The 25,245-nt window shown below is 46.0% G+C and overlaps 1 protein-coding gene across 1 annotated transcript in view; it reads right to left on the reverse strand.

Annotated features, from left to right (window-relative positions):
* Nucleotides 1-25,245, reverse strand: part of LOC126989223 (prostaglandin reductase 1-like) — a 106,299-nt gene that overhangs the window by 49,336 nt on the left and 31,718 nt on the right. Inside the window, exons 4-5 of the mRNA XM_050847859.1 lie at nucleotides 18,671-18,789; nucleotides 147-298 (exon numbers count right to left, since the gene is read on the reverse strand). Coding sequence (XP_050703816.1) covers nucleotides 147-298; nucleotides 18,671-18,789 — 271 coding nt within the window. The remainder of the gene's footprint in view (nucleotides 1-146; nucleotides 299-18,670; nucleotides 18,790-25,245) is intronic.

Genomic DNA, 25,245 nt, shown 5'->3' on the forward strand with positions numbered 1-25,245 from the left:
CCCTGAAGTCCCTGTGATGATGCCAGTCACCCTAAACTCAACCCCTAACAAATGGAATACTTGCACTTGGCATTGATGATATTCCCAGTCACCGAGAAAGAAAGCTCAGCTTCATCTACCTTTGGTCAGCAGGCAGCAGAACTTACATTGTCAAAGTAGATGTTGATGCCCTTTGGTGCAGCCTTGCTCAAGGCCTCATGGACACTGGTGGTCTTGTAGTTAAAGGCATGGTCAGCACCAAGCTCCTTCAGCCACTCAACTTTCTTGTCCGAGCCAGCAAAGGCAATCACTGTGCATCCTGAAAATTTATGATGAAGCCAATGAGTTATTTTTCACAGTACAGGAGGCATGCCAAGGGCAGAGGTAAGTTATTAAAAGAAATGTCCACAAATCAATGGTCCTGTGAGAAGGAAAGGAAAATGGTGAAAGAATTATTAATTGTGTTTGAGAATATGACCTGATAACTACCAAACAGGCGCAAGCCACTCCGGTGAGGTATGTATGGGTAGTGAGGAGGGTGCTGAGGCCCTCCAAAGACCCTTCCCATGTTCTCACTAACCGTTTCCCTATTGTCTCATCTACACCAGAGAGTAGTTCAGCATGCTCTCTAGAGACAGATCCTCTCTCTATCCACACCACACTACATTCACACAATACACACCTTTTCCCAAAATTCAAAATTCAAAATGGCGTTCAACAACACTGCCTTTATTCTGTGGAACACCATCTCTCCTCCTCTAAACCTCACCTTCTCTTCCTCACAAAAACACAGGTTTCTGAGGCTACTGACAGCAATCTCTACTCTGTTCCCTCCTACTATCTCTATCCTAAATTTCAATCCAAAGCTGGATGTTGCGCCTACGTGAGCAACGACATCACTTGCTCTCGTGCCCACGACCTTAACTCTTCTGAATTTTCCACCATCTGGCTAAGACTTCATTGTCATTCTATTACTAAATACATCTGTGCTGTTTATCCCTCACCTAAATCTACTAACTTTGTAAAATTCTTTGAATATTTGAACTCTAAAGTGGAGCACATCTTGACCCACTCTCCCTTTGCTGAAATCTCCATCTTAGGAGATTTCAATGTTCACCAACAGCTTTGACTTTCATCCTCTTTCACTGACCAGCCTGGTGAACAAGCCTACAGCTTTACTCTCCTCAACGATCTAGAGCAGTTGGTTCAGCACCCTACACGTATTCCTGACCGTCTTGGAGACCGGCCCAACATGCTCGCTTCGTTCTGAAGGTATAGCGCTAAACTCAAGGATCGCGAAACTTGAGGTATTGAAAACACTGAAAAAGCGCTTATCTGTTCCGACCCGTGGAGATTTATTTATTTATTTATTTTTTTTACATGTGGCCTATAGCGCTGGTAGACTATCCATCTGGGCCTGATGGTCGGCCCCGAGCCCGTCATGACACAGGCAACTGTTTATAGTGGCGCCATTATAACTGGCTCATGCTGCCCCTCAGAGCTCAGTTTTTTTCCTCCTTTACTCCCTTGTTATCTCAAAATACATACCTTGGAAAAAGGAAGAAAGCAGGAAGAGAGAACGGGTCTTTTTAAAGCCACAGATGAAGCCTTATGATTGGCTGAGCTCTGAAAACATGCTTGTGATTCGCTGGGAGTCAGATGACGTCATCGCCGGTGCTAACCCAATCAGCGGCCTCACTGCCTTAAGGCGGTGTCACACTGGCCGTTTTCCTCTAACAGTTGTGGCTACTGGCAACACCCACACGCCCATCCGGGAGCAAGTTGTTGGTTGTCCGTAAGCTGGTGTCACACTGGGCCTTGTTCTTCCCACCGCGTTGGCGGCAGCTTGGGCAACCGGCAAGTTTTCCGGGTGTGCGTCACACACATGAGGGGAAATTAGAAGGGTGTGGGTGAGGGGCAGAAGGGAGAGTCAGGTGTCACGACACACACACACACACACACACACGCACAGAGAAAGGGAAATGAGAAGGGTGGGGGGAGGAGGGGCAGATGGGAGAGTCAGGTCATGTCTTGACCTGAGTCAGGTCATATCCTGACCAAAGCCCTGATCTGACTCCTTTCTGACCCTCCCCCCCCACACAATTCTCTTTCCCCTTCTGTGTGTGTGTGTGTGTGTGTGTGTGTGTGTGTGTGTGTGTGTGACAAGTCAGGTCATGTTTTGACCATAGTCCTGATCTGACTTTCCTTTCTGCCCCATCCTCCCCACATCCTTCTCATTTCACCTACTGTGTCTGTGTGACAGGTATGGACCTGACCTGACCTGAGTCAGGTCATGTCCTGACCAAAGCCCTGACCTGACTCTCCTTTCTGACCCTCCCTCCCCACACCCTTCTCCTTTCTCCTTGTTTTCATCCTCTCTATCTCACCTTTCACGAGAGGGGCTCATAACCAGAGTCAAGCTACACACCTCCTCTCGAGTTGGGGGTCGTGTGGTATTGAGGCTGCGCCGAGTTAAACCAAACGCGACAGGGAGGAGCCGGCGGAAAGCTCAAACGCGGTTAACGTGTTAACAAGTCTCTCTCTCTCTCTCTCTCTCTCTCTCTCTCTCTCTCTTTTGCCATAGCCACAATGTTTGGAGGAAAACGTCCAGTGTGATACTACCTTTAAAGGTAGCGTGCGTGACGCCGATGGTAAGTAGACGTAACCTGTACATGTCAAAGCAGTGGGAAACTCAGGGTGATAATGCGTGAAAGTCGGGATGGTAAGAATTTAGGACTAGCTGCGAAACTCAAGGATCGTGAAACTCGGATGGCGCGAAACTCGAGAGGGTACTGTAGACTTCTTCCTAACCTCTAACCCTTCTGCTTACTCTGTCAAACTGTTCTCTCCGTTGGGCTCCTCTGATCATAACCTTATTTCTGTATCCTGTCCTGTCGCTCCTGTACATCCTCTGGACCGATGCTTCTGGCATTTTCCTTCAGCTCGGTGGGACGACATACATGAGGATGCCGCATCACAGAGGTGATTGTCTCTGGAATGGAGGCATACATTCCATGTACTTTCTCTACTCATCATCATCATTTCATCGACGCCTGCTCCTAGGAGCTCCCACCAGGGGATGGCCACAGCAGAAGAGCTTCCAACTTTCTCTATCCAGACACTCCCTCCTTGCCTGCTCAAAGTTTCTCAAAGATCTTTACCCCCTCTCCCTAACGTACTCTGCACCCTATCCCTCCATTTCACTGGAGGTCGTCCTCTAGCATTCCCTCCCTCTATCTCACTCACATACGCCTCAAACTACCACCCTATATCTTACTCTCCTCCATTCACTCCATGTGGCCAAACCACTTTAAAGTCTGTCGCTTCACTTCTTCCACCACTCCACACTTCTTCCCTTCACCCCTGTCACATATTCCAAAACACTCGTACACACTTTCATTACTCATTCCATCCATTCTACTCACACCACAAGCACTCCTCAAATAACTTATTTCCACTGCCTGCACTCTAGACCTCTGACTTTCATTCCAGGCCCATGTTCTCCCAGGCCCAGGCTTTCTCTACTCCTCATGCTAAAAAGCCTTGGTTTAATCACGCTTGTTCTCGTGCTATCAAAGATAGAGAGGCAGTTTACAAAAGGTACCAGAGCCTCCTGCTAACCATGATCTTTATATTTCCGCCCGGAATCGTGCCAAATCTATTCTTCAACTTACCAAAAACTCCTTCATCCATAGCAAATGTCAACACCTTGCTTTCTCTAATTCTTCCCATGACTTTTGGCACCTAGCCAAATATATCTCCTCCAATTTTTCACTTCTTCCTCTTTCCCGCCTCTTCTTAACCCTGATGGCAGCACTGCCGTCTCATCTATCTCTAAGGCTGAACTCTTCGCTCAAACTTTCTGTAACAATTCCACTCTGGACAATTCTGGGCATATTCCTCCTACTCATTCCCCTTCTGACTCTTTCATGTCTGTTATTAAGATTCTTCATAATGATGTTTTCTATGCCCTCTCTGGCCTCAACTCTCAGAAGGCTTATGGACCTGATGGAGTGCCTCCTATTGCCCTTAAAAACTGTGTTTCTGTGCTGACACCCTGCCTGGTCAAACTCTTTCATCTCTGCCTATCAACATCTACCTTTCCTTCCTGCTGGAAGTACGCCTTTGTACAGCCTGTGCCTAAGAAGGGTGACCGTTCCACTCCCTCAAACTACCACCCTATAGCTCTACTTTCCTGTCTATCTAAAGCTTTTGAATCAATCCTTAACCGGAAGATTCAAAAGCATCTTTCCACTTCTAACCTTCTATCTGATCGCCAGTATGGGTTCCGCAAGGGGCATTCTACTGGCGATCTTCTTGCTCTCTTAACTGACTCTTGGTCATCCTCTCTTAGCCGCTTCGGTAAACTTTCTCACTTGCGCTAGACATATCAAAAGCCTTCGATAGAGTCTGGCACCAGTCTTTGCTTTCTAAACTGCCCTCTTTCGGATTCTATCCCTTCCTCTGTTCCTTTATCTCGTTTCCTTTCCGGCTGTTCTATCTCTGCGGTGGTAGACGGTCACTGTTCTTCTCCTAAACCTATCAACAGTGGTATTCCACAAGGCTCTGTCCTATCACCCACTCTCTTCCTGTTATTCATTAATGATCTTCTTTCTATAACAAACTGTCCTATCCACTCATACGCTGATGACTCCACTCTGCATTATTCAACTTCTTTCAAAAGAAGACCCTTTCAACAGGAATTACATGACTCCAGACTGGAGGCTGCAGAATGCTTAACCTCAGACCTTACTATTATTTCTGATTGGGGTAAAAGTAACCTTGTGTCCATCAATGCCTCAAAAACCCAATTTCTCCACCTATCAACTCGACATAATCTTCCAAACCCCTATCCCCTATTCTTCAACAACACTCAGCTGTCACCTTCTTCAACACTAAACATCCTCGGTCTATCCTTAACTCAAAATCTTAACTGGAAACTTCACATCTCCTCTCTCACTAAATCAGCTTCCTCGAGGTTGATAGTATCAATGTCTGAATGTTTTTGTGCATTATGCTGACACGTCATCTAAGGGATAAGTTGTACTGAAGAACTACCATATTTGATGGCTCAGAAGACACACTTTTTTCCAAAATATGTTCAGCTTTGAGTGACTGGCGAGTGAAGTTTTAATGCTGTAGGGGCCCTTAAATTAATCTGCAAACCTCTCCGCAAACGTAAACAAGGTGGCGATCGTTTCTACACCAACAACGTCAATTCTTTTCTAAAGTAACAATGCAATATAATCTATCTATATCTGACACCTTGCTCCCTCGTGGGAACTTCCCTCCAGGGGGTGGCTGCGGCAGAAGCAGCAATGTATAGCTGTAGTAATACCGCTACTTCATATAAAATAACACCAGTCAAGAAGAAAACTAAGCAACGATGCTTAACCATGCCTGTACCTAAACAAACCTGTGGACGGTTGTACACCAAGCCTGACCACACACGCAAGACTCTCTCTTCTGTTAGAATATTGTACAAAATATTCCACCTAAAAATACGATGTTGAGCACAAATTAAATTTATTTTCACCCTTCCTTACATCTAAAAAATGTACTAAAATATTACAACAACTAAAATTACAATGTAGAATGATGATTAAAAGATGTTGCTGTCTACACCATGTTTGTTTATGTCTCAAAGCAGTACTCTTGAGTCTCAAGGAAGGACCAGTTCTGGTAGGTCCAAGCATATATTAAGTTTTTTAAATGTAAAGTATTGGGGTTGAATAAGGATCTGAATACATAGGAAACTTTAATAATGACCTGATGGTGGGGAGGGATACAGATGAGGGCAGAAAATCTTCAGCTGACACTCGTAGTTTAAACCCATTTATTATGTTTTTTTTTTTTTTTAATGCCTGACCAAATTAGGGAGTGCATCTTATAAGTCCATGCATCTTATAAGTTGTCAAATATGGTATATATTGTTCTGAAGAGATATTGAGAAAAATGCAAAAATACATCACTTTGCATCTCACAATAAAATTGAATGATTGAATGACTGGGGCATTCCATCATGGCACCACAGCTACCACTGTCACTTTTTGCCACCAAAGAAACTATAAAACGATTGATTAAAATGACATAAAAAAATTATATGGAATTTTGGCAGAAAAAAAGAAAATGTGCAATTGTGAGTTACACTTACCCACTAAAAGGGCCTACAGGAGATGGAGGACACATCCCCTGCATATGCCTGATTACATCATGTCCCGGGGAGAGCGCCTTCTCCCCCAACATTAGGGAAAGAGAGAGACTCCCATCCCAACCCTGACACTAGGAGAGGTGCCCTTCCTGCAGGTCCCCCAGACTGAGACACTTCACCAGCAAGTGTCAAACAGTCATCACAGTACACCTCTCCCTGAGATAAAAGGAGGCCATGGGTGTAGCGAGTGTGGCCCGTCCTGAGCCGGGCCAAAATTGTCTCCTTGCTTGGACCATTGATATCTTACCAGCCACGCCTTCGGTATCTCTCACATTTACCGGAGCGCTACCAGAGCTGTGGCATCTTTCAAACACGGCATTCATCAACGGTATGGTAACGCTCCATTAACTCGCACCCTAGCAACGATTGGTTGGGCTGGATAGCCAATCACGTGCGACTTTTGATGCTGTATTTCAGCTTTCACGTGTCATTTGTTTACTAATACACAGACTTCAAAATCAAGACATGTGTATTGTACAGGTGTAAATACTGCCTTAAAACAAATAATTAGCGTTGTAATCCCTCAATTAGATGCGTTTTTTTTTACGAATGAATGCACGTTATTTGTATGTTTATCCTTGAAATAAAAATATACTCGCTTATGTAGCCTAGCAATATTCTGAACATTTGTGTATGTTACCTTCATAATTTTCCATCGCTAACGCCAACAGCGTGCCTCGCTATCACGAGAGTGGGTATTATTCTAGTGTTTGCCCATACTCACCCCTCGCAACCAAAATTGGCTAGGGGGCCATTGTCATCATGCCTCACTGGTGCAGCCAAGCAATGGGTGTGGGCGTGGGAAGCTGTGGCTGCTGAGGTGAATGGCGTGTGGCTTCGTGAGTAGTGTGGAGGAGGTCAGAGCAAAATTCTACAACGTTAAACTCCACAGCAGGAATATTGGAGACTTGAGACAGGAGGTGACTGTCACAGATGAGAATATTATTCCCTCTGAAGTGTTTTAACAAGCAGGGAAAAGTCATGTGGGTGGACAGTTCCACAGACTTACATATTATAGAGTGCAGCCTGCAAGTGAAGCCGGCCTGAGGCTGTGCACGGGTGTGCCCAGTTCATCCCAAACCGATGACTACACACACCTCACTCCCACCCCATTTCCTGACCCCAACATCCATTTGTGAGAAAAATGGAGACCACCATCATCTTCCTGAGAAAATTCTGCATCACACAAGCATAAAATTGTAACAATAATGTGTAAATACACATACAAAAATCAGAGTTGAATGAATAGGGAGTACACATTTTCTTGCATTTATTTCTCTTCAACTCCTTAGTACTCAGCTGTTTTTTGTCACATCACTTTTATAAGCCCAGATCCTAAATCTGCATGCTTTTCTGCTTCTGATGGTGTAGGGCACGTCACGAGGTAAAAATATACATAGGCTCAAAATCGCCTCCGAACATGAGCGGCGGCAGTGTCTACCCACTTACCACGCCTGCGGCAACTCAGTTACGGGTGCTCGGAGCCGCAGTAACTTTTGGCCTTACCACGGGTCCGGAAAGTGGTTGATGAATGCAGATTTACCGGGTGGGCGGAGATACCGCAAACTTACCAGACAGAGGTCCAGTAAATGGTATGATGAATCCTGCCCCAGGCTGCTCAGTGAAAGAGGATGAAAGCCAAAGCTGGTGGTGAACATTGAAATCTCCCAAGATGGAGATTTCAGCGAAGGGAGAGTGGGTCAAGATGTGCTCCACTTTAGAGTTCAAGTAGTCAAAGAATTTTACAAGGTTATTAGAGTTAGGTGAGAGATAAACAGCACAGATGTATTTAGTAATAGAATGACAATGAAGTCTTAGACAGATGGTGGAAAATTCAGAAGAGTCAAGGTCGTGGGCACGAGAGCATGTGAAGTTGTTGTGCACGTAGGCGCAACATCCAGCTTTGGATTAAAATTTAGGATGGAGATAGTAGGAGGGAACAGAGTAGAGATTGCTGTCAGTAGCCTCAGAAACCTGTGTTTCAGTGAGGAAGAGAAGGTGAGGGTTAGAGGAGGAGAGATGGTGTTCCACAGAATGGAAATTAGAACTAAGACCGCGAATGTTGCAGAAATTGATAAAAAGGAGGTTTGAGGAGTTATCGGGACACCTCTCAAGTCAGCAGCCAGAAGGGGAGTCCTCCCTATGGGAATTTATGGTCACCCCCTCGAGACGGGGACTTCGAGGCAGTTCATTTATGTGCCATTTTGAATTTTACATTTTTGGAAAAGCTGTGTGTGTTGTGTGAATGTAGTGTGGTGTGGATAGAGAGAGGATCTGTCTTTAGAGAGCATGCTGAACTGCTCTCTGGTGTTGATGAGACAAAAGGGAAATGGTTAGTGAGGACATGGGAAGGGTCTTTGAAGGGCTTCAGCACCCTCCTCGCTTCCCATATATCCTCACCGGGAGTAGCCTACGCCTGTTCGGTAGGTGTCTTCCTACCTACTCCTAATAGGAGTTATTATTATACATTATTATAGACAGTTTTCCACCCTTAATGGACTTCCCTTCTATGATTTAGTAATAAAAAGCATATCTTTTATACAATTTATGTGAATCACACCCCAAAAAACTTAACTTCCGGGCCTTCCTGATGCCCTTGATGGGTATTGAGGTCAAAGGGCATCCATCTTGTGGATGAAATTCACTGGAAGGTGAGGTGGGATGTCTAGCGAACCTCTTCTCAAAGCTAACACAAGGCATACAGTGACCAATAATTAGTCAAGGCAGCATGGTTGGGTATTGTTTGAAAGAAAACGTCATGCTTACTCTACTTCAGCATAAACAAATTAAATTTGAAAGCGCGCTAAGTCGAAAAATGCCTTGTCGACTATTGTCGACACCCGCGGTTTGAGGCCAGGCACCAGCTGTCGATTAAAATATTAATAATAATAATAATAATAATAAACGGTTTATTTCATGAAGTACCAGGCAGCCCTAGAGCTGAAAATATACATCAATGGAAGATGAAATGAAATGAATGAGACAAATGAACAAAGTAGTATGATCGAAAATAAAAAGGAAAATAGAAATAACAATAATAGCAATAATCATAGTAAAGATAATAATAATAATCACGATAATAATAATGATAATAATAATAGTAATCATAATAATAATAATAATAATCATAATAACAACAACAATAAGTCCTAATGAAAAATATTTACAAAACATACAAATTGTGCTGCTCTTAATTTGCATTGTTGATATATTTGACCATCACGGGCACTGCGCTGTTCTTATAGCGGTCAGTCCGTGCCCGTATCGGGGCAATAATGTTGTGGTGTCGCACTGATTGCTGAGGGCGGTTCACTGCGGGTGGGAGGATGTGTCTGTGTCTGGGCTGGTTGAGAAGCTTGGTTGCGAACCGGTGTAGTAGGGTCTCGTGACGGTGTTGTAGGCTGGTGCGATGGAGGGAGTCGAGGGCGTCCTGGTAGTTGGTAAAGTGCGGGCCCAGGATGATTTTACAGGCTCACTTCTGGACACGCTCACGTTGGCGGCGCTGCGTTATGTTAATGGAGGAAGACCACGCTGGGGACGCGTCCGTGAGTTTGGGGAGGATGAACGAGTTATACACGCTCGCCAGCGCACGCTAAGGGGTCCCCCGCGTTTTAAGTCTCCTCATCAGGTATAATTTATATATAGGTGGCAGATCTGGTGAGCTGGGAGACGTGCTCCTTCCATGTAAGTTTGCTGTTCAGGGTCACTCCAAGTAGCTTTGCAGATGTTACTACCTAGAGGGGAGTGTCGTTGATGGACACCACAGGGGGGCAACAGGGGCAGAGGAGGTGTTGATGTGTAGGAGTGTAGTTTTGGTGTCGTTGATGGTGACCATGTTTTGTGTTGTCCATGTGTGTAGGTTGTGTAGTGTTTCCTGGAGGTGGGAATAATCTGGGTTGCTGTTGTCAACTGTTACTCCCACTGTGGTGTCGTCCACGTACTTCCAGCGGTGGGGTGTGTGGGTCAGGGCGTCATTAATTAGGATAAGGAAGCACAAAGGGCCCATTTTGGACCCCTGAGGTACCCCGCAAGTAAGGTGTAGAGGAGGGGAGGCCACTCCCTGAAATCTCACCACCTGTTTACGCTGGTGCAGGAAATCAGCCAGCCAGGAGACCAGGTTAGGGTGAAGCCCTAGGTTTATTGCTTTGTTGATGACTGTGGTGTGGTGAACTAGGTCAAAGCCTTCGGAAATCAATAAAAGCGAGAGACACTGATGGTGTGCGGTTTTCAAGATTTCTGTAGGCAAAGTCCAGGAGATTAATTAGGCAGTGTGTGGTGGAGGTTGACTTGATATTGCCGTACTGTTGTGGGTCTATGAGGGGAGCAAGATGAGTGTAAGTCCACTTGAAAATGAAGGCTTCACACAGGAGGCTGGGAATGGGGGTGATAGAAATAGGCCTCAAGTCACTCGGTGATTGAGGGTGGTGGTCTTGGGAATCGGAGTGACATAGGCTGTTTTCCAATCAGCAGAACACTGGCTCTGACGGAAAGAAGCGTTAAAACTAGTATAGAAGCGTGGCCAGCTCAGGTGCAAACTCCTGGCACAGTTTGATCGGCAGGTCAATAGGCGTGGTGGACAGCTTAGACTTAAGCCGGCTTAGTGATCTAGCGACCTCATAGGCCTCAATCAAGGGGATTGGGGGATTGATGATGGGGCGGGCAGGTAGGAGGGGAGTGAGGTCAGGTCCAGGCTGAGAGATGACCGAGAAGTGGAGAATGATGGCCTCGGCTGCTTCAGGTGGCGGGAGGTGAGATACGCCCGGGATGGAGGGGGCGCTGTTGTTGAGGCCACACAAGGCCTTAATTTTTGAAAACCATTTCCCAATGTTAGCTTGCTTAAGGCTGTGGATCTTTTGGGGGTAGTATGTGGCCTTGGCTCGTTTGATTTCCCGGATAACTTTGTTGCGGAGGGGCTTGTAGAGTGTAGGGTTGGTGGAAGGCGTCATTTCTCTGTTCAATGAGACGTTTTATTCTGGGTGTAATCCACGGGGTGTCTGAAGGGTGCACTCGTCTTGATTTTAGCGGGAAGAAGTGGTGGTAAGCTGCGGTAATTGTGCTGGTGTAGTTGCTCCATTTTTGGTGTACGTCATCCACTGTAAGGACTTCAACCCAGCGGTGGCGTGTTATCCATTGGCGAACGCGCGGATGGCTGAGTCCGTAACAGGCCGGTAGGTCTTGGTGGCTGGCGGGGTTTTGTTGGATGTGGTAGGTGCAGGTGTCCAAAGAACTGACAGGTGTGTGCTGCGTCCCATGGGAGGGAGGGGCTTAGGGGGAAGGTAGTGGGAAGTGAGGTCAGTGAGGATTAAATCCAGTGTGTGGGGAAATTTACTACTTGTGTGAGATGTAGCTGGTCCTCAATATCACTGGTGTGGAGTTGATTGAAGTCACCGCAAACAACTACTTTTGCAGAGGGGAAGAGAGTGCGCTGCTGGTCCATTTCTTCGATGATGTGGTTGATCAGCAAGGTGGCGGAGGCGGCGCGGGAGGGTAGTAGACCAGACAGATTAGTACCGAGGGAGCGAGTCGGGGTGGAGTGGGGTGAGAGCCTGACCCAGAGGGTTTCCACACCCTCGGGTGTCTCAACGGGGAGTAGGCAGGGGTTGAGGTGGGTGTGGCAATAGAGCGCTAACCCACCGCCTCGTTTACCTCTTCTCAGACGATGGAAGAGCTGGAAATCAGTGATGTTAAAGAGCTCGGGTACTATCTGCCACGCCTCTGTGATGGCCACAACGTCAGCGCTGGTGGATTTGATGGTGGTGATGACTTCGTCTAGCTTGTTGTTGAGGGAGGTAACGTTGGAGAGTAGCAGGGTTGGCAGGTTGTACCACTGGCGAGGCACTTCGATGTGTTTGTAGTCCTTGGCATGCTTGGGTTTAGTATTTCTCCTGGTGGTGGTGATCACTGGTATGTTATGTGTCACTCGTGAACTTTTCCTGGCACTGCGGTTTTTAAAAATATGTAGTTCCTTTAGCTTCCGGATAACGTTCGCTGGGGGGTAGGCGGAGGCACGTCGTAGGCGGTTGACACCCGCGCTTTAAAGGTTAATGACGATGATGCCACTGGCGTCATATAGTTCTTTCAGACGTGGGCAACGAGCATGACGCCAGTGCCGGAGAGCGAGAAGCTACCTGGAATTTGATGGTCGCGCATAACTAAGTTTCTGTCGATGCTAAGTGACAGACTGGCACCTCTTTTATCCCTTATCACGGTAATACCACCACTCCATGCTAAAAATAGCCTATAAAGTACCCTCTTGAGTTTCGTGCTCGCTTCATTCAGAAGGTATAGCGCTAAACTCGAGGATCACGAAACTCAAGGTATTGAAAACACTGAAAAAGCGCTTATCTGTTCCGACCCGTGGAGATTTTTTTTTTCTTTTTTTACATGTGGGCCATGGTGCTGGTAGACTATCCATCTGGGCCTGATGGTCGGCCCCGAACCCGTCATGGCGCAGGCAACTGTTTATAGTGGCGCCATTATAACTGGCTCATGCTGCCCCCCGGAGCTCACATTTTCCCCTCCTTTACTCCCTTGTTATCTCAAAATACATACCTTGGGAAAAGGAAGGAAACAGGAAGAGAGAACGGGTCATTTTAAAGCCACAGATGAAGCCTTATGATTGGCTGAGCTCTGAAAATACGTGTGATTCGCTGGGAGTGCGATGACGTCATCGCCGGCGCTCACCCGGTCAGTGGCCTCGCTGCCTTGGGGCAGTGTCACACTGGCCATTTTCCTCCTACCGTTGTGGCTACTGGCAACGCCCGTGCGCCTATCTGGGAGCAAGTTGTCGGTTGTCCATAACCTGGTGTCTCACCGGTCCTTTTTCTTCCCACCGCATTGGCGGCAGCTTGGGCAGCCGTCAAATCCAACTTTTCTGGGTGTGCGTCACACATGGCCAAGGTTGGTTGGTTGCCCGTAACCACATCCACAACGTAAACAAAACACTTGCCCTGTATCAACATGGCGTCGTCTTCTAAAGTAGGGCTGCCGCGGCTTGTGCTGGCATTACCCAAGTTATGGACTTGTTGCTGCAGTTAAATGGCAGGAAGAAGCTGTTGTGGGTGTGGCGTGCCTGTGGTTCCTCCGTGCCAGTTCTCATTGTCACCACTGCGCGTGAGCGGACAACCCACCCATCTAGACTCCGACCACATAAACACGTGGATCGAGTAACAACAAAGACACACACACACACACGCACGCACACACCAGACTCATCATGAACCATGGCAGATGTTTCTCACAAACAAAAATGGCTTCCCCATTTCCTAGAGTGTGTTAGAACTTATTTGGTGAGTGGTTCACACAAACCAAACATACCCAATGGCAAGAAGAGAACAGTGTTAATGATGACTGCTCTCTTCTTGCCAAGAGCTAGGTTTGGTTCATGTCAGCCACTCACCAAATAAGTTCTAACACACTCAAGAAATGGTGAAGTCGTTTCTGTTAACCGTGGACTCGCTCCCGGTTGGGCGTACAGGCGTTGCCCGTAGATCCAACGGTTGGACGAAAACGGCCATTGTGACACCGCCTTAAGGCAGTGAAGCCGCTGATAGGGTGAGTGTCGGCGATGACGTCATCGGACTCCCAGCGAATCACAAGCGTGTTTTCAGAACTGTCAGCCAATCGTAAGGCAGCCGCCTTCAATTGCGGCTTCAAAACGACCCGTTCTCTCTCTCTCTCTCTTACCATAGCCACAATGTTTGGAGAAAACGTCCAATGTGATACTACCTTTAAAGGCAGCGTACGTGACGCCGATGGTAAGTAGACGTGACCCGTACGTGTCAAAGCAGTGTGAAACTCGGGGTGATAATGCGCGAAAGTCGGGATGATAAGAATTTAAGACTAACCGCAAAACTTGTGGATCGCGAAACTCGGATAGCGCGAAACTCGAGAGGGTACTGTAGTTCCTGCCTATGCATCATGGCATCTGCTGAGCGATTATGTTCCCTCAGCTGATCTGTTTCGCCGGTCTTCCTTTAGTTTCTGCTCGTTGTGTGCGTGCTGAGCATAGTTTTGACACCTCCACTTATATACGTGATGTTCTAGATGAACCAATACAGGTAACTCTCGATTTACGCGAGTATTGTGTCCTTGAAGAGGTCGTGTAAATCAAAAACACTGTAAATCCAACAAGAGGTAGGTTTGTACCTTTAGTGCCTACTGTATCACTCTGACTCCTCTCCCTCTCGTGGTTCCTCCTCTGGCTGCCCTTCCCCTCGTGGTAGCACAGCAGTGAGGGTGTTGTTGTTGTTGAGTAGCGTGGCAGCGTGGGTACTGTATTGTTGTTCAAGTGGCGAACGGGAAGAACTGAGCTCAGCTGTGTGGCCGCGGCGCCGTGTGAGCCCAGTTGAGTGAGACATCTGGTGGACACTCCATAAAATATCGTGTATAAGTGAAAAAAAGGTGTGAATTAAACATTCATTTGGATTTTGGACTCCGCGTTATTTAAAAAACGTGTAAACCAAACTCGCATAAATTGATAGTTACCTGTATCTTGTTCACAGGAGTGTTCAGAGGAGTGGGAAGCAGATGTTGGATTTTTTGGAGGAATCATGGAATTCCAGCCAAACGGTGGCGGTGGCTGAGTCGACAGAGTGACGGCGCCGCGTTCAGGAGGACGCGAGTTCAATCCCCACCCGGTGCCACCAAGCTGGGATTTTTCAGCCGCCGCCGAGTGGCTTAAAACTACCCACATGCTGTCCAGAAGACCACCTATCAACCCGGACTCTAGATTCTAGGATTAAAGATGAGCTCCGGGAGGGCAGCATGAGCCAATGCAAGATGGCGCCACTATAAAAAAACACTCGCCTGCGCCAGAACGGGCTGGACCGACCATCAGGCCCCACCGGGAAGAAGCCTACCGGCGCAATAGGCCGCGACGTAAAAAAAAAAAGGAAGTTCTGTGGCCCCCTGTGGCCCCCCATTTTCCTAATTTTGTTCTATGGCCCCTGAAAATTTCTCATGGCCCCCAGGGGGGCCATATGGCCCACGGTGAGAAACACTAGTATACAGTACCCTTCTGAGTTTTGTGATCCTTGAGTTTCGCGGCTCGTCCTAAATTCTTACCATCTCGACTTTCACGCATTATCACCCTGAGTTTTGCACTGCTTTGACATGTACAGGTCACGTCTACTTACCATTGGCGTCACGCACGCTACCTTTAAAGGTACAGGAAATCCCCGATATACGAAAGCTCGATGTACGAAAATTCGGATATACGAAAGTGAAAAATATAGGACAATTTTCGGTTCACGAAAGACATGCTTCGCATATACGAAAAGTACGACAGTTTCCGCGCCCACTGTTTCGTACCCGATGTCTATATCGGTCGCCGCGCGCCGTCAACAGCCTCACGCACACTCGCTCACTCGTGTTTTTTATCTGCCTCCATCATGGCTCCCAAGCGCCCAGTCACTTCATCCTCCTCTGAGCAGCCTCCAAAGAAAAAGCAGCACAAGATCCTGACCCTTGAGAAGAAGCTAGAGACCTCTTGGAACTCGAGGAGACCAGGACCGATGCTGCCGACCCCGAGTCTCCCGTCCCTCCTCTGACGATCACGCAACTACAAAAGGCTTTGGAGCTCTACTACGAAGCAAATGACTTCTTGCTCCAAATTGACCCTGATATGGACAGGAGTTTTAAAGTGCGTAGCTCTGTAAAAGGAGCCATACGGTGCTACGAGGAGCTCTTGAGGTCCAAGCAAATGGAAAAGAAGCAGCAGAGAATCACAGCTTATTTCAAGCCAGCTTTAGCCCCACAGCCATCAGCAGCAGCACCACCAAGCAGTGATTAGGCAGCAAGTGTCCATGTCCAGTCCCCTCCACTTCAACGCTCATCACTTAGCGTTGCCAGTTTGTGAACCCCTTGCTTCGACTCGAATCCGAAACACATCCCAGCCAGCGTGAGGAAACGTGAGGGTGATGGAGGGGTTGGGGGGCTTGAGGAAAGGTGGTGGTGTACTGTTTGGCACGTGTTTCGGGCACAAGAGTCGAAACTGGCCTTTCACAGCTTGGGAAGTAAACATTGGCAATGTTAAGTGATGAGTTGTAGTGACGAGTTAGAGGGGATTGTCCTAACATATGTAATGCATTTCTATAACAGTAAAGGAACAGGAAATGGTAATTGTTTTTAATTATTTATGAGCCTTGCGTTTCATTGTATTGTGAGTAGTAAATTGCTTTTAAGCATAGTTATATTTAACTTTTTTTTTTTTTTTTTTTTTTTTTGCTGGCGCTGGTCCCTAACCCCCCTATTTATTAACAATCCTATGGGGGAAATGGCTTCGATATACGAAAAATCGATAAACGAAAGGTTTTTTCAGTCCCTAACCCTTTCGTATATAGGGGATTTCCTGTAGTGTCAAACTGGACATTTTCCTCCAAAGATTGGGGCTACGGGCAGAAGAGAGAGAGAGAGAGAGAGAGAGAGAGAGAGAGAGAGAGAGAGAGAGAGAGAGAGAGAGAGAAACATATTAAATGATGAAGCCAGAGTTGGAAAGAGTGGGAGGGGGGGGATGTGAGGAACTCCTGTCCAAGTAGTCTCAAAATACATACCGTGGAATAAGGAAGAAAATGGTAAGAGAGAACGGGTCCTTTTGAAGCCGCAGTTGAAGGCGGCTGCCTTGCGATTGGCTGGCAGTTCTGAAAACACGCTTGTGATTCACTGGGAGTCCGATGACGTCATTGCCGGCGCTCACCCACTCAGCGGCCTCACTGCCCTAAGGCAGTGTCACACAGGCCGTTTTCCTCCAACCGTTGGGTTACGGGCAACGTCCATATGCCCAGCTGGGAGGGAGTTGTCGGTTGTCTGTATGCTGGTGTCACACTGCGTCTTTTACCTCCAACCGCAATGGCGGTGGGGGCAACCGGCAACTCCAACTTTTCCGGGTGTACGTCACACATGGCCAAAGTTGGTTACCTGTAAACAAAGCAGTCGCCCTGTATCCACGTGGCATTGTCTGCTAAAGTAAGGGCTGTCGCGGCTTGTGCAGCCGTTACCCAAGTTATGGACTTGTTGCTGCAGTTAAATGGAAGGAAGAAGCAGTTGTGGGCATGATTATGGCTTCAAAGACAGGAGGACAGGAGTATTTATCCAAACCTTGTCAGAGAACTGGGTAAATTTCCAGAACGTCACCCATGAGACAGCTGGACAAACCTATTTTTTGGTAGCTTTCTGTGTGTTATGAAGTAATCTGCTGACTGTTTCTGTCACAAATCACTAAATCACTAATACAATGATTGACTTTTCAATGCCTGTTGTACGTGCACCCACCGCCGCCGCCGCCAAAAAATAGCTCACAGAGAGGTCCAACTTGCTTACTGTTTCTATATTTCACTCACAGCTCACAAAGATCACAAGTGGACAAACTAGAACAAAACCAGGCAAATTAATGTTTTTCCTTCTGTGTATTCCCACAGCACATGTGTGGTGGACAGCAGAACGACTTATTTCGCGAGAAGATATTTCTCGCAACGCCGGCCAGTGTATTGGACCGTCGCCACCATGTCCTGTCCTGCACCAGGAATACAACACCGTGGTAGTGTGCTGGGCTCACATTCACCACGTGATGGACGACACGAGTTCGAATCCCCACGATACCACCTCGGATTTTTCAGTCACCGCCGAGTGGCTTAAAACTTCCCACATGCTGTCCTGAAGACCACCCATCAACCCGGACTCCAGATGAAACCATCCAAGAATCAAGAACGAGTTTCGGGGGGCAACATGAGCCAAGAGAAGATGGCGCCACTATAAACACTTGCCTGCACCATGACAGACTGGGGCCGAATACCATCCAGGCACCTCAAGCAAGCCTACCAGTGCAATAGGCTGGAAAAAAAAAAAAAAAAAAAAAAAAAAGCCTGGAGAAAAAAGTTTTCTGGACTGTGGTTCCACAGCACGGGGTGTTCTCTTATCTTGTCAATTAATTAGCAAACAAAGCAGCTCTGCCAGTCCACTTTACAAGTCTCTTGGTGGGCCATCTTCCACTGCTCCTCGTTCCTCAGCCACTACCATCGTCTGTTTGTGTACATACAGCTGCGAGGTACTCACACTCATACCCACAACTGCTTTCCATATCTACGGACAACTGACAACTCGCTCCCGGTTGTACATATGGGCAACCGCGGTTGCCTATAGCCCCAGTGGTTGGATGAAAATGGCCAGTGTGACATCCCCTTTTAAGGCAGCGCGCATGATGTCGACGGCAGGTAGACGTGATCCGTACATGTCAAAGGAGCGTGAAAGTCAGGGTAGTAATGTGCGAAAGGTGAGAATCTAGGACTAAGCGCGATACTTGAGAGGGTAGTGTAGTATGGGTTCAACTAGCGCACTTTGAGTTTGTGAGTTATATTTTGAGGTCCTTGCATAATAGGTGTTTTGTGTAGTGTGAGACACTGAGTGGGTGTGTCTGCTGTCATGAACATCACCAGATTAATGATAATAATCTACAATACATACAAACAATATTTTCCACAGTACCTTTAATCTTGGCGATCTGAACCACAGCACTGCCAACAGCTCCAGCTGCTCCGTTCACTAGCACTGTGTCTCCTGGCTTGGGCTTGCAGAGCTCAAGGAACCCGAAGTATGCAGTGTTGCTGAGGGAAAATTCTCCTTTAATCATACTTAATAATAACCTTCATATAAGTAGGGTGAGTTGGGAGGCACTATACACTTTTTTTAAATCTATAAAAATGTTCAGCACAATCCTTACATCAAAAAGTTTAATATTTGATAGAAAATGTAATAATTTGTCTACATGATATGTTAGCCACAACTCTGGCAGCATGTTATTTGTGGGTGAAAACTGCTCCTTCAAAAAATATCTTAAACTGTACAGGTGAGTGTGTTCAGTGCGGAGGTTACACGGGAATAAAATAAATAATACAAAACTTAAAAAAGAACCAAAGTCACAGGACAGGACAGATTCCCTTCACTAAGCTGCCTCAACAAGTGAACAAAATGAAACCAAAGTTAATATAAAATAATAATCACACCTGAATTCAGATTTAAAGTGCAATGATTTTCTAAAATGAATATATTCATTTCCTTGCCACACAATCATGGAAGTGCAACACTAACAATTTAGTGGTGCTATGAAGACAATTTACTTCTAATTAAACTTCAATAACTCCATGTTATTTGGCAAGAATCTTGGCTAAAATTATTAATAATAAGGTTGAAAATTTAAATATATATATATATATATATATATATATATATATATATATATATATATATATATATATATATATATATATATATATATATATATATATATATATATATATATATATATATATATATATATATATATATATATATATATATATAATAATTTTTTTGGGGGGGGCAAGGATTTTTGGTAAACAAACAAGGTTTCAAATTGAACGATTCTATGTTATTTGGCAGGAATCCTCAGTAAAAAAAAAAAAAAAAAAAAAAAAATGAGGTTCCACATTAAATTTAAATAATGTCCTATTTTGCCCAAATCCTTGGAAAAGAAACAATAACAACTCAGGTACCAAATTCCCGTGGAAACACTTCAGTTACTAACTTACTTATTAGTCTATACATTTTGGAAGCCGCTCCACAGAGCGTCCACACCAGCGTCCGTTGAAAATTCACAATGAGTGGTGGCTGTTACCTGCCTTGATTTTTCTTACACTTCCTCACTTTGTCACAGCTAAACAGACTCTGATATTCAGTGCCTTCCCTGCACACTCCAGGCATTTTCAGCAACACCACCACAAATTGGGGGCAAAAAAATAACATGTGATATGACCAAAATTAAACATTTCAATAAAACTTCAGCACCTCGTGACACCACCGGGTCACATGTGCTACACTGAGTGTCTCCCATTTCCCTTAATTGCTATTAGAGGCAAAGTAATATAAATCCATTGGAATAGCCAAGGAAACATCTGTACTTCATGTCCACATGTATGGAGGCTCCTCAACTTACCCTACACAAAAACAATATTCATTTTCCAGCAAGAATAAACTAAGCTGTACTTTCTTTCCACTGTACTCGTGTAAAAGTTGGATCATCAGATCATTTCAAAGGGACGAGTTTAGGGTGTTGATGATTACAAAGATGATATTGTTCCATAGGCTTATTACTACTGCTGATGATGATGATGATACTACTACTCAGAGCTGGGACTACCGATTGACATTTGGGATCGGTACTACCGGCGGTAGATTACTGCTACCGATACCGATCATTCGGTATTTTGAAGAAACTACCGAATACCGCTACCGATCGCATGATTGGCAGTCAATCGGTATCGGGAGATTGAAAAAGCGCGGGACTTTTTTGTTAAGACTTAAGAGAAGACGACCCCGGCAAAATGAAACGGACAAGTTTCAACACGTTCGAGCGCATCTATGGGAAGCAGTTAGCAGGAAATTCCAGGTATTACTTTGACGTCATCACGCTTAGCCAATCACCGGCCGTTCTGGGCGTTCTCAGCCAATCAGAGGCAGCCACGACCTAGCAGATTCTCGCTCCCGCCAAAAGTTTTGGCGGTAGCCCCACTCTTGTTTGGCCTGCCGACGCGAGTAGCCTACACCACGCCTAGCTCCTACGCTCTCGACAACGTGCTCAGCCTCATCGCCTAGTGTTTTAAGTGGCAGTGTTTTAAGTCCACCACTTGGCAGCAGCACTTAATCGTTTTGTGCTTTTAACTTTTCAAGTGATTTTCCTTTTTTAAACTTTATTTTACCTCAAGAAGGGCGCCGACACCGACCTGGAGTAGGAGGCTCAAGACTGCTTCAGTTGTAATTTTTTTTTGTGTTGGGAAGAAATTTATTTTGTGAAAGTTAATAAATAATGCTGTATTGTCTAGTTTGTTTAAATTTAACTTTTTTTCAGTTTGATGTTTATTTTTTGAGGGAGAAATTCATTTATTAAATAAGTTATGTATTTTTGAACTTAAAAAAGGTATTAAAAGACTCTAATTTACTTCTATTCTTAAGTTAACCGAAATAAGAGAGAAATAACTTAAAAAGTGTGTTATGGGCCTTTAAAAGCATTTTTTTATTATATAATTATAGAGTTTTTTAATCTACCGATACCGAATCTATACCGATCGGTAGATTTCTGAAAATCTACCGATCTACAGATAACGATTGACGCGCTCGCCATCACCGACTACGATACGGTGGTAGATTTTTTCTACAGAATCCCAGCTCTGCTACTACTACTTCTACTACTACTACTACTACTACTACTACTACTACAACTACAACTACTGCTACTATTGTAATGCCAGGAAGTTTAAGTTAAGAATGGAATGTACAAAGGATCACAAAGGCAGATACAGTGGAGTCGCGTATGACACGGTTAAGTGGTTCTGAGCAATGGCCGCGCCATAGGACACCGCGTCACGGGAATAACTAAAACTATGGAGAAAATACAATTTGGTTCTGGCACTTGCCATTTTGCCCCATCCACACCTTTTTTTTTTTTTTTCGTTCATTCTAGCCCAAGTGCACCGGTAGGCATTATCTGCCTTTTGATGTTGTTCAGTCTGACCCCACGCTCAGCACCGCAAGCACCCACTTTTTCACTCAGTACGTATTGGGAAAATACAATTTGGTACTGGCTAGCCGCCATTTTATCCCACCTGCGCTCACATACGAGGAAAATTCATTGTTTCCCGCCTATCACTCTCTCCATCCTCCTGATGATGTTCAGTTTCTGCTCGTACGTCAGTGGGTGAATCTTGCCCGTGGGTTTCCCAGCAGGCTTGCAAGCCATTGTGCAGCACGTGCATGGTTAACTAGGTCTGCTTTCACAGTCATTTTGTTTGTTTTGATAGTTACCAATGGCGGCGATCACCGCTATAGTATTTCCACATAAAACTGGCCGATGGGTAGTGGCTGTTGCGGGGTTAGCCTAGCCCCGCACCTTGGCACACACTCTCAATACCTCTCGAGCTTCCTCTGCAGCCACCACTAGGCACCCATAGGCCAGTTTCACGTGGAAAACTATAGCGTCGATCGCCGCCTTTGGTAACGATCAAAACAAACAAAGTGACAATGAAAGCGGCCCCTAGACGTGTACTCATCAGGTCGGGACTGGGAACCTGCTGCGCCGCCGCCATGTTCCGCCCCAAAACCGCAAAATCCCACCCAACCATTAACTTTCCCCGCCAACCCAAAATCAACAAAATCATTATTTGGCATGCATATTAATGTAATAATTAGTGGTGACCAACCACTTTCAAAGATTCTCTCTCTCTCTCTCTCTCTCTCTCTCTCTCTCTCTCTCTCTCTCTCTCTCTCTCTCTCTCGTTAGTTTCTTTATACACCGTGTCTCTGATTTCTTCCCTTTTGGACTGGGTAGCGAGAAAGACAAAAGAAAGGCTCTGGGAACACCAATTTAGATTTTTTAAAGCCAGTTTGCCAGCAGGCTGATGTGCAGAAGCGGCCTGCTGTAGATTTTAGTAAGCTAGTTAGCCTGATCGCTTTCTTTTTTGCCTGCCAGAGTAGACAGTTGGGCCAGGTCAACTCTACATGAAAAAAGGAGCAAAGGAGGGGAAAAGATTGACGGGAAGAGATGCGGAGCGGTCGGGGAGTGCATGACTGTGACTTGGAATTTGAGTGACGGCCACGGCAGCTGACACCAAACGTTCTTCTTGTCTACATCTATAAATTTTGGCTATATGATCATTCTGATAGTGAGGATAATTTGTAACTTACTGAATACAGAAATGTGAGGAGAGAGAGAGAGAGAGAGAGAGAGAGAGAGAGAGAGAGAGAGAGAGAGAGGATAGAAATCCTCCCAAAAAACAACCCAACCGCCACCATGAGATTTTCCCCCTCGGAAAAAAATCCAACCTGGCAACTCCGCGCTTGTTTGGCCAGACCATGAACTGCGTCATAGATGGGTTTACCCGGGTGATCTGAAAATATGGTTCTGAAATCATACCGCGTCATACGAAACTGTGCCTTACGAATCCGCATCATACGTGACTTGACTGTATTAGGTATACTTATGTAAGTATGATAAGTATTAACCCTTTTGCTGCACATGGCAAGTTAAGCGACCATCCCCCCAGGCGCATCCGGGCAGCCCAGCGAGGGGGGGAGGTCTCTTTTAACCTCTGTATCTAAAAAACTATTCATCACAGCTAAAAAACAAAAAAAACAATTGGAAAGAAGAGGCCCAGATCTATAGGATTCGGTTATGTATGCCTCTCCTGTGAACATACAATCACGTTCAGGGGGTGTTACGTGTGAACACTTACGTCAGTGTGTGTGCGACGGTCAGTCATATTGAGGGATCTGCAGAGATCTCTTAATGGGTTGCTGGCAAGGTAGTATTGACAACTGCAAAATTTACAACTATTTGGTCAAAGAATCAGTCAGGTAATAGGTGAAGCTATGCAAAAATGCTGCTATAGAACAAGAACATCCACCAGTTACCCATCCGTAGATTTTCCGCTCTAGGCTGATATGATTTTCCACCAAATTTAGTGGAGAACGCACTGAATTGGCAATGCTGCGGGATGAGAAATATTGTTGGAACACTCTCATATGCAGGAAATTTGAGTGCGACTGGAACTCACAGCAAGGATTTAGCACCATCGGCAAGTTACGCTAGTCCTCGCTGCGAGTATTTAGCAACGAAAGGGTTAAGTATGTCCCTCCCCCTCCGGCCGTTAGACTCCCACATTCCGTCACGTGGTTTAATACCTCCTTGTTTTTAGTTACATAAGCTGTCTTGCCACACATGGTGCAATACCCCATCAGGTGCCTCTACCCTCTCCTCCCCCCAGCTACGTTTCGCGCCAAACCCCTCCCCTGGCGTCCCCCCTCTGGGCTCCTTCCTTCCCCGTCCAGCGCCGCACGCACTCTCCACTAGGATTACCAATGATCGCTTGGAGTATAATTACCATCAGACAAATTTAGTATAATCACAGTAAAACCCTTACAACTCAGCATGATAGGGGCTCCAGCCTTGCCGAGTTATGCAAATCCCTCATTCCCCTTCCCCCACCCATTTGCGTATACAGTCAAAATATTGAAAACACTACACTACACAGCAGAAGTAAAAGCTTAACTTAACACTTACCAATGAAGAGACTGCTGTAGTCATGTAGTCCAAGCAGTAATCCTGACGGAGTCGCTTGAGGTTTTGGTGATGGCTCTCGAGGCACTGCACGAGGAGGCGAAGCCCTTGGGACTTCAGGTCTCCTGGGCCAAGACCAAGGTACAGGTGTTGGAGGCTTGCTGAATGAAACAGTACAGTCTGTTCATGCGTGTGGCGAGGATGTATCTTGGTAGCGTAGTTCATAACAAAGGTGAGTCTGGCCAGGAAGTCTTACGGCGGATTGGCCTGGCCCGCGGTGTTATGAAATCACTCAACACGAGTATATGGCGTTGTCGATACCTGTGCAGAAGGACAAAGATCCGGATCTTCAAGTCCCTTGTGCTCCCTGTCTTACTCTATGGCTGTGAGACATGGACACTAAATGGGGGCTTGGAGAGGCGGATTGATGCCTTTGGTAATAAATGTCTACGCAGAATCATGGGATATCACTGGAATGACTTTGTGTTAAACAGGCGACTACTCTCTGAGACTGATTCGACATATATTACCTGCGTAGTCTGTCAACGCCTAATCCGGCTATACGGGCACGTGGCACGTTTTCCAGAAGCTGATCCTGCTCATCGGGTTGTCTCTGTAAGAGACAATCCTGAGTGGAGGAGGCCAAGGGGACGCCCACGGAGCAAGTCAATAGATCCTGCTGGAAGGTACTTGGGTTGGGAAGGGGGCCTGCATGGAGACTCACCCGGAGGGACCCCCAGGCTTGGCGTCATAGGGTGGGTGAGGTGACGGGCCCCCCGGCGTATGCCCCCACTGATTGACTGATTTTGCACTAGTTCTCTTACTTTCACTCTCTCTTCCTCGTTTGTATCCCTTCTTATCCAGACATTCCTGTAACCCTCCCATCCTGCCAGCTTCCAGGTTCTGGCCATTACATCACTGGCCATGGTGGTGTGTGTTCTGAGAGTGGTTTTCATGGCCTTGTGCTGCCTTC

The sequence above is a fragment of the Eriocheir sinensis genome, unplaced genomic scaffold (genome assembly GCF_024679095.1).
Source record: "Eriocheir sinensis breed Jianghai 21 unplaced genomic scaffold, ASM2467909v1 Scaffold110, whole genome shotgun sequence".
Lineage (NCBI taxonomy): Eukaryota > Metazoa > Arthropoda > Malacostraca > Decapoda > Varunidae > Eriocheir > Eriocheir sinensis.